Source organism: Electrophorus electricus, chromosome 2 (assembly GCF_041902795.1).
Source record: "Electrophorus electricus isolate QZ-2024a chromosome 2, ASM4190279v1, whole genome shotgun sequence".
NCBI classification, from domain to species: Eukaryota; Metazoa; Chordata; class Actinopteri; order Gymnotiformes; family Gymnotidae; genus Electrophorus; species Electrophorus electricus.
The window spans coordinates 18,665,828-18,680,539 of record NC_137498.1 but is presented as its reverse complement, the minus strand read 5'-3'; the positions used below and the strand labels follow the sequence as shown (position 1 = coordinate 18,680,539).

The following is a 14,712-nucleotide window of genomic DNA, read 5'->3' as shown; positions in this document are numbered from 1 at the left end:
ACATGCTCTCAATCCCCCAATGTAAAGGGGGTAGGGATTCCAGTCTTGACTACTCTAATTGTAAAGGGGTAGGGGGAAATCATGCTGTGTGATCATTAAAGCCACCATTCAGTAGTGGAAATGTGTTGCACTATTGATGATGGTCCAAAATCCCCACCTGAGTTCAACAGGACCTGATGAAGCACAGTTTGAGGGCTTCAAATGACTCATGATCATAAACCAATGGCATTGAAATAAGTGACGTTCATGAGTCAGCGGACCTCGGTTGTTTTGGACTACACTAATTATTCATGAATATGAGCAAGATGTACTCAGAACTCACTAATTGAAGCAATAATGAGTTCTGAGTTAAAGGGAAGTGATAGGGTAGCCAAACGGAGACCCGGAAGGACACAGATAGAGGGCTTGATTCCAGCCGTGATCCCTGGCATTAATTTTGGAAATGAGACATTAATTTGGGTGCTCTGAAACAGAGGGGGTTTTTTTGGCCAGCCATACAGGCAGCAGTCCACTTATTTGTTTGTTTCTCATGAGTTGGATTTGGATGTACACCAGCTCCCTGCCAAACTGCATCTGCATGCTGACATTCTGCTCCCCGCCAACCAAGACGAGCAGGAAATGTGGAGAGATTGCATGCACGCACACACACACGCACACACGCACGCACACACGCACGCACACACGCACACGCACACGCACACACGCACACACGCACACACACACACGCGCACACACACACACACACAATCCACTAACCATTGTTTATCGTCTCAGCAGAGCATGAGAGAGATAAAGTTAAAGTGAAAGAAGTAGTGAATTTATAAAATGACAGAGACAGAGAGAGAGTGAGAAGGGGAGGAAAGCATGCTGTGCCCAGAGAAGATTTTATTATCAGATTTCAGAGATATGCAGATTAACACGATATGTGATAGATCTCAACATCTCCATCACTTATACACTACCATCAGGAGTGGAAATCACCAACCAGCAGGAGATCAAAACCAATCATGTGTCAACAAGGAAGATACTTTTGGGATACAAAAGTCACTCTAACCTGAACTTTACCCTTAGCATTAATACTTGATTATTGAAAGCACATTCAAAGTACCATTGCTGTTGTTTGCCTTAAAACCCACACTTTTTGGAGAAGAGTCGGTACAATCAGGTATAAATTTAATGCTTTAAGATCCTGAGGGATTGTAGCTTCTCTCATAACCAGAAGTGCTAGATGAGAGAAAGTGAGAGCAGAGACTTTGGTTTGGCAACAAGCACCTTTGAATTTTCTGAACTCCTGAAATCCAGTCCTGCATAAAGAATGCATCAAAGCCCCTGGTTCTGCTCATAGACATATGAAAAAATGTCAAAGTTTTCATTTACATAATTTGGCAGATGCTCTTATCCAGAGCTACTTACAGAAGTGCTCTATAGACCATATCAAAAAGATATCCTCATGTGAGCATAGATAGGTTAGTACCAAGATATCAGGCTGAAGCTCTGGCTATTTTTTTTTTTTAAATAAGTGCATTTTCAAGTGTTTAGGAAACTTGAAAATTCACCTCTTCTTGAGTTCCTAAAGTCTTCCGTAAACATAAAGCAATGGTTTGAGAATGAACAATCAAATAACTGCACATCCTGAATTGCTTCGGCTGACCTTAGCATTCTGCTGAAGTCTGTGCATGAACCTGTATATGAATGTAGCAAACCAGGTCTTCACCCATGCCCTCCTTCACCTGCACTGGCTTTGTACCTGAGGACCAAGCAGATTACAACCAAGGGACACCAGAGCTACTGTAAGTTGTTTACAAATGACGATGATCATGTTGAGGAAGTCAAAGGCCCAGTGCCCAGGCTCTGCGAGTAAGCTCCAGTCTATCAGAGGAAACTGCTTATTCTAATCGCCTCACTCCATGGCAGCACAAAGAAGCCCCTGGCAGAAACATGAACACCCCTAAATGTCACTCCCACTCTCACGTAATCTCCCTGCGTGAATTCATTTCATGATAGTCCTGGAGATGTGAAGCTCTGTGAAGGCACAGAGTCCATTTTGAAGTTGTAGCAACCACCTCTTGAGCGGGATCAGCTGTGTGTCCGTCAACGGGATGTCAATATAGAGCAGATGCATGTGCCAAGTCCAGACACGGACAGAACATGCACTCTGCACAAGAGCGGCTTCAGCTCTGGACACCCAGCTGTACAGAGGCGCCTTTGAGCCCACTCGTCCTTGCTGCTGTTTGTCTGGAGGCTGGAAGTTGTTGACAGGGGACTAATGTGGCTGACAATTCCTGGGCATCGGCAGATAACAGTTTAGAGGCACCAGCGAGAGGCAAGCATCACCCATGGAGACGGCGAAACAGAGAGGGATAAAGGGTGAGAGAAAGAGAGAGATGAATGAGCAGAGGAAGAGAAATAACTAGCAACACCTACGTGCTGCTCTCAGAATGATGACCAGCCCCTCTGAGGTGGAGCTCTGATCACAGTCACAGAGCTGCACTACCGTAGGGTTTGGTTTAATCAAAGACGTGAGCTTTTGGCTCCCCTGGAGCTGCACTGGGGTCCTGGGTTGGAACGAAGAGAGCGCTCTAAAGCAAACACCTGCTGTACACTAGCACTGGAAAATGGGTTTAATGCTCTGTAATACACAGTGGAGCAACAACTGGGAGGTCATTTTCACCAAACAGCCACTTTGGGTTCATGCTTCTGGACCCATGAGTGAACATCTTTAGATTGAATTAGAGGGTGTGGGTGTGTGTGGGCGTGTGTGTGTGGGTGTGTGTGTACACACACACACACACACACACACACACACACACACACACACGTACGTACACATGCATGTGTGTGCGGATGTGTGTCTGCAGCTGAGCTCTACTCACCCCGATGGGCTGAAAGATCAGGCCATCAACTTCATGACTGACCTGAGAGGTGAAACTGCCTTCCAAGAGCTGCAGGAGAAACACACAGACAATGTGTTTATCAACACTGGAGAGAGGAAGGAGCATAGTTTAGGTGAGTGGTAGAGAAAGGGAGGCAGGACTGGGCTGCCTGAGGGACAGAAAGAGGAGAACAGGTGGAAGAGGAGAACAGTGGTAGTGACTTGGGGGTGGTGGGAGATGAAACCTATGTGAGAGAACAAGATAAAACGGAGCAAGGCAGGGATTCCATCGCAGTCCTTGGCTGGCTCAGCTGGCATACATGCACAAACAAATGACCAAGAGACAACATTCACAACATCGCAAGTGCACACCCAACAAGGACGCAGATGCATGCACACCACACACCCACACCCACAACAACCACCTCACCTTCTGGGCAGATTCAAATTAAAAACTCAAAACATAAAACCCAAAAGCCCCAAAAACATTTCCAACCAATCACTGGCATCCAATATAGAACATTGTTATTTGATCATTTTGTAGTAGACTGCAGTGTAATTAAGTGCACAACTGTGAGATCAGTGAAGCAGTTAACCATCGTATGAACTGCTGGGGAGAACAGATGTTCATTTGGACAGAACACAACCTTGTACCCATCTGCAGCACTAACAAGGTTAGCAAAGCCTTCCCTATGACAGAGTTGCAACTTTCTACTTATCCAAGTTCAGATTTTTAGTATTCTCTCAAAATGGTCAGGGTTGAAACTTCAGTATGGAACACTGATCCTAAAATCATGGGCAAATCCCTCTTGCCAGTACAGGCTCTCTTACTGGGACAAGTTTAAAGATTGCAGAGGCTGTATAAGACCTTGCCTTTAATGCACAGCTATTGAATCAAGTGTTTTGGAAAGCAAAATGCTTGAATGTTCTCTTGACAAGAAAGTCAAGCAACTGAGAGGGCTTTGTACATATGCCATGCACTGTTCAAAGGGAGAATGTTCTGGATTCTGTCCTGCAGAAAGAATGAAGAGAATGTTCCAGTCAGGTTTGTGAAGGGCAAAGTAATGTGTTCAATGCTGAGCTCTGCTGATCAAGGTTATTAGTCTAGAGTGAAAAAAGGGTTCAGCTACATAATAACATAAGATAGGACACAAAAACATACACACAACAAGTGTACATGTGTAGTACTCACACCCACACACATCCCTGCACATCCCTGCACACCCACAAAGAGTTATGTAACGTCGGGATACACAATACCTTAATCCTTACAAATAAACACAAAAAGGACCAAGGACATGAAACAAGTCAATACAAAGATTTCACTTTTTTATAACCACTGTACTTTGGATGAATACTTTTTATTACTTCCGTTTCTTCAATGTGTGAGGTGCTGAACAAGATTTGCTGAACCTCCCTTGACAAATCTTCTAAAATCCCATTATACTTTACATTAATACCCACTTTCTTCACCCCAAACACAGCATCAGATATGAAAGCCAATTCATTTCACATTCAGTAAAGAGTAAATTGCATTAATGCACAAGAACAACTAAGAACCTCTGCTTGCAATTTCAGTGCATTAGACACAAGCAGTGCTTATGTTTGTGTAATTTTGAATGCAGTACTGTTTCAAGTGTTGGGGGGCGGGGTGGGTGGTAGGCATACACACACAAATACAAAAACACCTTTTCTTGATGCCGTTCTGTCCCTGAATTAGAAAAGTTCAACAGGTGAGAATGATGGTTGTACATAAGTTCAGAAAAGTTCACAAAACAATACTCATTGCCATTATGGGTTTTCTCTTCTTGGAGTTCTCTTCCTCAGGGGGCCTCTGATCTCAGACCAGGGTAGAACTTGAAACTGTAAACACTCCGGCTGGTGAGTCAAAAATGTCACTGCTGAGTCAAAGCTGTCAAAAACTTTATTTCAAAATCTCACTCACGGGAAGCAGAGAGAGAGATGATGAGGGACAAATCTTGGCACAGTAAATTCATCTTTGCACTTTAGTTTACATGACTTGAATTGCAGTACTTGTTAGAGAATTTGCATTTCTGCCATAGCAAGTCAGTGCACTTTGAGAACAGGCTTAATATTAACATCAAATGGATTAAAAGGTTTGCTGATTCCACAAGTCAATCATGAGGTGTTCTGAGAATCCCTCCATTTCAAATGTCTCGACTGTTGTCCATGAAGGAAAAAAAGCATTAATGAGGAATCCTCACAGCAAGATGCCCGACTATGATTAAGCAAACCTCAGACACCCTGAAGAAGCATTTCATGATTTGTTTTGTTACACGAGACCCTTCCTTGGATGCTTAGACCAAACCAAAGCAGCCCAGTTGCTTTGAGAAGCTTCCACTCTGGCTGGCTCTGAGGACACGTAAGGGGAGATTGCTCAGTCCAGCCATAACTCAGGGGGTGCTGAAGTGGAGAGAGGTTATGGCGCTTGGTCCAAGACGGGTCCAATTCAGCAGGGGAGCATGTGAGTCTGTCGGCTCCTGCCTGGCTGGAGGCGATATGTGTACAGGCACTCGTGCCTTAACAAGCAGAGAGGAGGACTGTCTCTGGCCCACTCCCCACTCCGTATGCCCATGGTAAGTCATCCACTAGAGCCACTTTTCTTTAGCAGAAACCACCAATCTTTTCTGTCAAAATGCAGAGAACTGAAGCTTTCCCATGCATAGGAACACATTAAATAACCAAGCACTGTGTTTGGTTGGTTGTAATTTTTTTCCATGTGGTGTATTTCAATGGCATGCTTTCCTCTGAGACAGGAGTCAAATGTCTCTCCTGACTCTCCAGATAAGACTGGTGAGATGTAATAAAAGCATAGGAAATGAAAAGAAAGAAAAAAAGGTTCTAGGTCTGTGCAAAAGATGCTGACCCATGCCACTTCTTTCAGCCATTTTCAAACTGATGCTGCAGGATTTAACCATGGCCATAAGATCAAACTTTTCAGCAAACCCCCATTTCCCTCGAGCTGTCTCAAGAGCTTAGCGGTTACTTCTCATAGTGACTGTTTGTCTGCTAGAACAGCCACCTTGCACCTCAGTATAGTTCTCTTTATGATGGAGGCCCACAAAAGGTTAACCCCACCTCCTCAGAATTAGCAGCACTGACTCAAGAGCACAGCTCACAGCTCTGACTTTGAGGCCACCTCCCACTCAAATGTCACAAGAGTTGCACTGATTTAAACTCTGGCATTTAAGTACCCATGAGTTCTCCCAATCGCTGTCTGACAATGAGCTCTTACATCTGGGGTAATGCCCGCAAAGATAATTACATCATTGGCTCTGAGAGGAGTCTGGGTGGCTGAATATATAAAGGTCTGCTAAAAACCAGCCAATTGGGTGGGTCTCAGCTGTGTGTGTGAAGGTCTGCTGAAGACAGACATTTTTTCAGCCGGACTGTCCTTAAACTCCAGTATGGGTTCAATTCTAATGAGGTGTATGAGCATTCTGAGTCAGAGGAGACCCAATAGTGCTGAGGTGCTGAGCTGTCACTTTTCTCAGGAAGGCTTTGTGTTTGTCACTGTCATGTTTAAAAGAATGACAAACAAAGAGCAAAAGAAAAAAAGAACAAAACAACTCTCTAAAAAAAGTCACACATTCTAGTCTCCCCATGTATCCAGTAACATGAACACTTATAAAGGAACTATTATATTCACACCACGTGCTAAATTAAAGGAGATGCTATACAGAGTGATGCACAGAGCATGCATAACGTATGAAAACGAACAGGACTGGAGATAACATTCGAAATACAGAGATTCAATATAAATCAACTTGGCCTGTACGCAATAGCATTTCATTTGTGAAATCCACCACAGAACACACAGTGCCACTCAATCAATCAGTAGTTCATTTTGCAGTCTGAAAACATCTCCACAGATGTAGTATGTTGAGGTGGACCTAATGTCTTTTTTAATTAGGAGTCTGCATCTGCTTTTATCCTCTGCCATTATAAACACTTCAGCACCTCCCCATACAAACACCTACACACCCTCCCACCCAAAGTTGTGAAGGGCTGACAGAATGTTAAGTAAATAATGCATCCCAAACTAGCAGCTTATTAATTTAACTTCAGAGATGACAAGCCCCCTTCTACTTAGAAATAATCGCTTTAGGCTGAGTCTATCAAGAAATCTATCAAAGTCTCTCCACACGGCCGACAACTTAATAACTGTTCCTTCAGCATGCCCAAGCCCCAATCAGTCCATCAAGATGACATGCAGATTCAGAGGACAAACTAATGGGAATGGCAAATGAAAAAGGCATCAGAACTTTAACTGACTAAGTCTCAAACAAAATGGCGTTCCTCGTTAATGCTAATGCTTCTTCTAAACAACAGAGAGTGATGTTACACAGGCTTTAAAACCAACACAGAAGTTTTTAAAGCTGAATGAGATGTCCTAGGACTTGTTAAAGGGGGTGAGGTGCAGGTACAGTGCAGATGCGTCAGTCTCACCCGCAGAAAGCATTTCGAGTTCGTCAGGAAGAACAGTGTCAGAAGTCAAGACAGCGAAGCCAAGGTCTGCCTAAGGGGAGCAGTCACTGTAAATCGAGGCTTGCTGGGCTGTGACTGAGAGAAATATGGAGGATGTCGGTAACAAATCAAGTGACAATCCCCAAAGTCGATCTGCATGTCTTGGCCTCAGACAGAATGGAGATCATTAGTCATGGTGGAGCTGACAGGCTGTTCAGCTGGAAACTACTTTGAACCAAACCCGTGTTAAATGATACAGTGCTGGATTAGCATGTGCTGCATCATCAACTACACACATTGCAAAAGGTTTCTGGCCAACACGTAGATGATCTGGGAAGGTGAACCGACATGCCCTTTGCCACTAGCACCATTTTGGAACGCAGTTAATGTGTCTCACAGGCCAGTCATATGCCAGAACGACACTGGATCCCCCTCGCTGCGAGTCTCTACCTATCGGAGCAGAGCGGCCTGGAAATGAAAACTCCCAAAGTCAGTCACAGTGTCACATCACATCCCCACAGCATGGGCTTACCCTCCGCTCCTGACAGTGTTCAGGGAACATTTCTGTTCCCTAAAGGCGCAAGCAAACAAACAGGAGGAAGTGTGTCTCAGCTTCTTGAGGTGTTTGGGGAACGCCATACTGCTGCCTGATGCATTTTACTGCAACAAAGTGCACAGAGGTGTATAAACATCAATAGCAGCTGAACCCTTCAGGGAGTGGGAGAAAGAGAGAGAGAGATACAGAGAGAGAGAGAGATGAACTAATATGTTGCATAGCTGCTGAATGGAAACAATACATCATACGTTACGTTGCAAAATAAAAGGCATATTTGAAATACATGATGGGATGGAAAGAATGTCAAGAGAGCTGCTGAACTGCAGAGTCTCCTGCAAGTGACAAAGCTCTGAGTGTCCATCAGCCCTTCAGGAACTCCAGGCTCAGTTGTATCCTCAGTACTCCTCCACACCTCTGATTACCCACAACACACCTGGAGTGAATTCAGGAGACCCCTCACTCCCCAACAGGTTCCTTTATTTTCTTTTGTCTTCCACACTCAGTAACCGAACCCCGTTGAGTGTGGGTGAGAGGGAGAGAGAGAGAGAGAGAGAGAGAGAGAGCGCAGTAGATTGATATTCCAGTCATTCGTCCTTATGCTGGAGGCGTCTTTCATGCCTAATTCAACACTCCCAAACCCCAGAGGAAGAGACACTTTCCAAGCATTGCTCCCAAGATTGCAGAGGCTGGTCATGACTGGAGCTCAAACCCTCCCGTCACACAAGACCAGCACGTCTGCAGTCACGCCCAACCCAAGTGGCCCAGGTCTCTGGCAGCTAGGTTTAATTAGACCCTTTGCTCCTATTACAGACTCTAAACCGCTCATATGAACTGAATGAAAAATTGGCAATAAGAGGAAAGCAGGCATGGTTTTAGCTGTTGAGATTCAAATTAATGGAGTATTCTGTATGCATGCCTCATCTCTGCCAAGAGAAGAGGTCCGGTAGGGGCGAATTAAATATTTTGCAGGGGAGATTTAGAGTCCTTTTATTAAAAATTAATGCACAGAGGGTAATGGGAAATTAAACTTTTAGCACTATCTAAAGATTAAGGAATGTTATGTTCACCGTTTAAAAACATCTTACAGTATAAGGGCACATTTAAATGCCAATGCAAACAATCTTATCTAGGGAATTTACACACATCACCATTCTACTTTTCATATTCAGAGGCAGAACAGCTTTAATCTTCATATAGATAATTTGAAACAGTCACCCCTATATGAGGTAATATTGGGTCAATTTGAGTCAATCTGACTCATTTTGCAATAGGCACTGTATCATTCTAATGGCTACCACTTTTTCTGGTATATAGCCTATTAGTAGGCAACTGAGTAGATGGTACTATTACCATAGACACACACAGCAGTGTTAGGTCTTACATGATAAACTGATTTATTTATATAAAGATGTAAAGGCACATCATAAGCATGGCTTTTTTCCCCCAAGGATACCCAATTGTTTCCATAAATGGCTGATCTGGCCACATGCTTTTAGCTTTTAGCTACAGCACTTTACATTAGTAAACTAATTTAAGGCCTAAGATGAAGACAACAGCAGCTTAGTTTGAGTTTGGTGTGTTATTCATGTGCAGTCTGTCCACTGTGGTCAGTGCATCTTTAACCCAAAATAGTAATATACTGAACACCCTCTCTCATCCCATGGTGTCTTGAGAGATGGTGTTCAGTGTATTACCACATTTGAGAGATGACGAACCCAAGCATTGCTGGCCACTGTCAGCTGTCCAACTGTACAGCTGCTTCTTGGTGGGCAGTAGTTTTGCTGTGCGCCAGCTCAGGGTCAATACCAGGCTCCCCAATGACCCCGGACTCCTGGCCACCAGTATTTACTCCTTGATTAGTTTCGATTGGCTGGCTTTGCTCTGCCTCTGACACACACCACTCGGATACACACTGACACACACCACTCCGCCCAGCGGAGGGACAACCCGCTCAATGAGTCATACTGGAAATATCACAAAACAAAGATCTGTGGATCCCTGAGAAGCAGCAGCACAACGTCCGAGTAGGGAAGGCAATTTGACAATATTCTACTGTTATTGAGATATTAACATTGTCACAATACACATTTCTGAGCATATTGTGGGCATCACTGTTTCTAGCACATTGACCAGCAGCAACGGTATAAAGAGGTTATGCTCTACATCCCAGAAATCTAAGGTTTTGTCCTCTTATCAAGACAACACAAGTTCAAACCCCAGTGATACCCCAATGATACAACGTTCTCCCCTTATACCATCACCTGGTGCAGTGGTAGCTCAGTGGTTAAGGTACTTGACTTATAATTGGAAGGTTGTTGGTTCAAGCCCCACCAATGCCAAGTTGCTGCTGTTGGGGCCCTGAGCAAGGTCCTTAACCCTCAAGTTGTACTCAGTCATAATTGTAAGTTGCTTTGTATAAAAGCATCAGCTAAATGCCACAAATGTAAATCTTATTTGTTCTCTTCCGCCACCTTTCCTTTCCTAATAGTTCCTAGCTTTATTATTTTATTTCATTTTTATACAGCATTCATGTTGTTCATTGTGTACCTGTTCCAATTTGTTAAGAAACCTCAAAAGAATGTGATGTGTATCGACTACCATGAGAAGTTCTTGTGAAGTATTGTGAATATTTTTGGAATGTCAACCATTCCTACTTACATGGTAAAATGGACAGTACAAGGGGATCTTGGCAAAGCCACAACAGGCAGACTAAGGTTTCAACCAAAGCTTTTCTGGGCCAACTGACACAGGAGGCGGCAGAAAAAGAAAATCTCTAGACAAAAACATGCAAAGGCCACGATGACATACCACTGTCTTCTGAACATGAACTCTTCTGGGGGCAGTTAGACAGTAAAGCAGAGCTTGTATCCCACATTTGCTGGCTCGTTAGACTTTATGTAATCTCTTTGAAAAAGCTCTGCTGAAGCTCGCCTCAAAGCCCAACACAACCGAGGTAAACAACTGATACACTATGAGTCACCAATACAATATGAGTCTGGTATCATGTGGCATCAAGCAATCTCAGAATAAATACCAAGCATTTTTGAACTGCTCTGCATGTAATGCCATAAAGCAGTGGAATGGGCTTAGTGGAAAGCACAGACCCCTAACTCTTAGAGTGTGAGCTGGTCCATGCCCATGAATGGCCAGCATCCAGTGAGAGAGGAGGAGGCAAGCCATCCTTCCAAGTAAGCAGGGTTCCATGAATGTCATCTATAGCCATTGACAACTGCTGAGGAGTCATTGGGATTCAAACCTGGGGTCTCAGAGGCAGGACCCAGTTCTCTTAACCAGCTGAACTCTACAATTACATTTTACACAACATTTGTGTTTATGAAGCAAAATTTCAGTGAAGAATGTACCCAAATCTGAAATTTAATACAAAACTAGGTTAAATGTGAGACCACATCAATAAGTCAGGTAAATGTGTATAGTGAAAATGTCAAAAGGTATACATCCATGACCAAAAAAACCCTGGAAAAATTCAAAAATGTTAGAATATCCTATAAGATGCAACCACGAGCCAGAAATGTCATTTATGTTGCATTGATCACAAAGAGAGAAAGGCAGCAGCTAAAGAGCTGAAAACGTACCATTTGAGGGGAACGCAATGAGGTATTACACGCCTCCCTGGTTTGGAGGAAATTAAACACTGATGACAGCAGAGTGGCAAGGCCTTATCAGCTACACAAATATATGCAATTAGTGCAAAGTGAAATGCATAAATGACTCTCAGTAAATACAGAGTCCTATAGTAGCGCAAGCAAAGCTGCACAGACAAACTATATGAAGCGTTAAAATGAGGATACTGATGCTGATAGCCAAAAAAACACCTCAGCCTGAAAATCCAACAAACAGCATTCAATTTATGCCAGAGATATGCTATGTTCACATGCATATCTAATTATGCATGTGAGACAAGTTCATTGCCATTGATAATTTGGTCAAGGTATTTACATGCATTTGTAATAATGGGATTTCTTTATTAACACAAGTATACATGACTTGTTTGATAGACCGTTAAGCATGATGTGATTTGCAGGTGCAGAAGCATGTGCAGTAGATAAAATATCACAAGCACAGTCGCCACAGCAAACGGAGTCAAAAGATTTAAGAAAAATCTAGGTCTGTTGATCAGTTTATATTTACACCAATTTCTACCTGATCTCCACTGCAATAATCTGATTAAGATGTTTACAGGACAGATACAATAACTGGCATACTGCCTTAATGTAATTATAATCCAATTTTCAGCATGCATGTAAATGTACTAATAGACATATTGGTAAAAGAAAATGCACTCAATTTAATACACAAGTGAAACATGAACAGATTCTCTCCAACAGGTCTAATGACTCAGCATGATGGTTCAAATAAAAACTGAATTTAGATCATACGATTTCTTCATAGTTACCAAACTGATTTTAATAACTGTAGTTCCAGAGTTTGTAGACTTTAGCCATGTTATAACTAACCACAGTCCTTTAAGCTTAGGATCAATGCCTTTTCTTTCAGGAACCTCCATATTTAAAACTGCTGAGTAGAAATGATACATCATTGATTTTTCAATTTGAAAGGGCAGCTACACCCAATGCACTGCTCACAAGCCCAAACTGTGTTACTCCTCTTTTGTTTCCCTCTCAGGTGAGGAAGACAGATTGGTAAAGTGAAGGTCACAGGGTCAATAAAAGGACAGCTAGACAGGTGCTCCTCTGACAGGGACATTCTAACAAGCTCCAGCACTTCAGCAAAGCCACCGCCACTCTGCCAGCCGTTCTGAGCACCGCCTGAGAGGTGCCCATGCCTCCACCCTTTTTTCACAGGAAACCCAGTGGCAACATGTGCCAATTGGTCAAAAATGGACTAACGGGAGCGGGCTGCCAATTGGAGTGAGGCAGCTCTGGCAGTCAAAGGAGAAGATGGGTTTTTGCTGATCTGTGTGGCGAGTAAAACGAATGAGAGGCGCAGTTCACGCTGTGCTGAGGGATAACCTTCTGCTTCAATGAGCAGGCAGATCATTTCACATAAGCATTAGATTGTCGTTATACACCCAGGATCTTGCAGCAAAGTGGCAGCCACTACTTCAGATAAGCCTTCAATCTTCCAGCATGGGCTTCAAATTCAAAGTGTACTCTGTGAGAATGGTGGCAAAAAAAAATAAAAATGCAATAAGGTATGAAAGTTTGCAATCATTTGTCTCAAAAAATTCAATTTCATCCTTAAAGTGATCCCTTTTTTTTTTTTTTTTTTTAAATACATGAGCTGATTGGATCAGGCTTTTTAAATGCACACTTTCAAGTGAATGTGTGGAAGTATATACAGATACACGCCTCTTGGGGTAACTGATTTCCCAAGAAACATGGGGACTAAAGAAACTGCAGAGAATAACTAATCAGAATAATCTAAAGGCCTAATTAAATGTTTTACAAGCCTAATTGCTGAGGATGGTTCATTTACAAGGACTGAATATTGGACTGTTGGGGAACAGAGATACCTGCAGATCACTTAATTAAAAGAAGATAAATTTAGCTAACAGCAGACATCTAGGAGTCAAATTTCATTAGACACAGAGCAGAGGGCTGTTGAAGCCATATTTGGTGATTCCATCACCAAATACAAAAGGTATTAGTAATGTAATACAAGAATCAATTTAAATGACACAGGGAAATGTGTACATCCTTTCTACAGAAGATGCACCTGAGGCAGGAGTATGAAACTCAAGCCTCGGTGGGAAAGTTTTAAATTGCCTGAATCAAAGCATCAGTTCATTATGAAAAAGAAGTGATGTGTCAGACAACCAAACCCCAGTGCCTTGGAGTTTGACCTCCCTATCTACAGGGTAATACGCTACCATGTTTACCATGAATCATTTTATCAGTTTAGCTTTCCATGATCATTAGGACACAAAGTGATGAGTAATTTGCACATGCACGGCATGCAGTGACTGAGTTTGCACTTGGTCACTCTCTTCCCAGGATCTGTTTAAGGACTGTGCATTGCAACATGTGCCAATTACTTTAGGCAAACAGGCTTCAAATGCTTTGAGATTAATTTGATATAATCATTATATTAAATGCTGCTTCTGTGCAGAATTTGTGAAATTGATTTCTAATATAACAGTCGTGACTTTTGTTTGACAAAATTGACTATCCATTAGTAAAAGTTCACTTTGTTAAAGTTTTTGGTGTGTGAAATCAAGCTGGTATGGGATAAATGAATGGATATGTTGTGGCCATACTGAATACAGTTCTGTGCAGCTGAGACATTTTTGGTTATAGTGCCCACAATGTTTGATATATTGATACTCCATGAATCTTAAAATGTGATATAAAGTCATTGTTCAGTCACATTTTATTTTAGGCCCTTTAAGATTTGGTGAAAGTAGTGTGACATACCACACTTAAATAATTGTTATTTAAATAATATATTTCACTGCTTTTTTGAAGGGGGAAAAAAAAACAACACTTTAGAAAACTTTCAAACACAACAGTTGGTTTCCCATAAGTAAAGATATGCTCTCACATGTTGCATTCACAAATTTCTAAACTTACACCTCATATTTCCAGCTTTATGTCCATATTTCTTTACGCAGTGCTCTAGGTCAAAGGGTTCCTCATTAGGAAGGGAGCTGAAATCGGTCTAAACCTTTTGACATGAAACATAGTGTCATGCTATAAGAAAGGACCCTTAAAGTGAATTTAAGAAAATATGCCAAAACTGAGTAAATGCCCTGAGACTTCAGTGGGTTAAACCATGCATTTTGATCTATGTAAAATACTGGTATTGTATTTATACT

At 42.3% G+C, this 14,712-nt stretch overlaps 1 protein-coding gene across 6 annotated transcripts in view; it reads right to left on the bottom strand.

Moving 5' to 3' along the window:
• The window catches only part of rngtt (RNA guanylyltransferase and 5'-phosphatase), a 76,251-nt gene that overhangs the window by 27,377 nt on the left and 34,162 nt on the right, over positions 1–14,712 (bottom strand). For 5 of the 6 annotated variants that reach the window (XM_081695554.1, XM_081695552.1, XM_081695551.1 and 2 more), the window contains one exon: positions 2,874–2,942. In XM_081695554.1, coding sequence (XP_081551680.1) covers positions 2,874–2,942 — 69 coding nt within the window. Of the gene's footprint in view, positions 1–865; positions 2,283–2,873; positions 2,943–14,712 lie in introns of those variants that run through there. The other variant, XM_081695553.1, reaches the window with a different exon arrangement.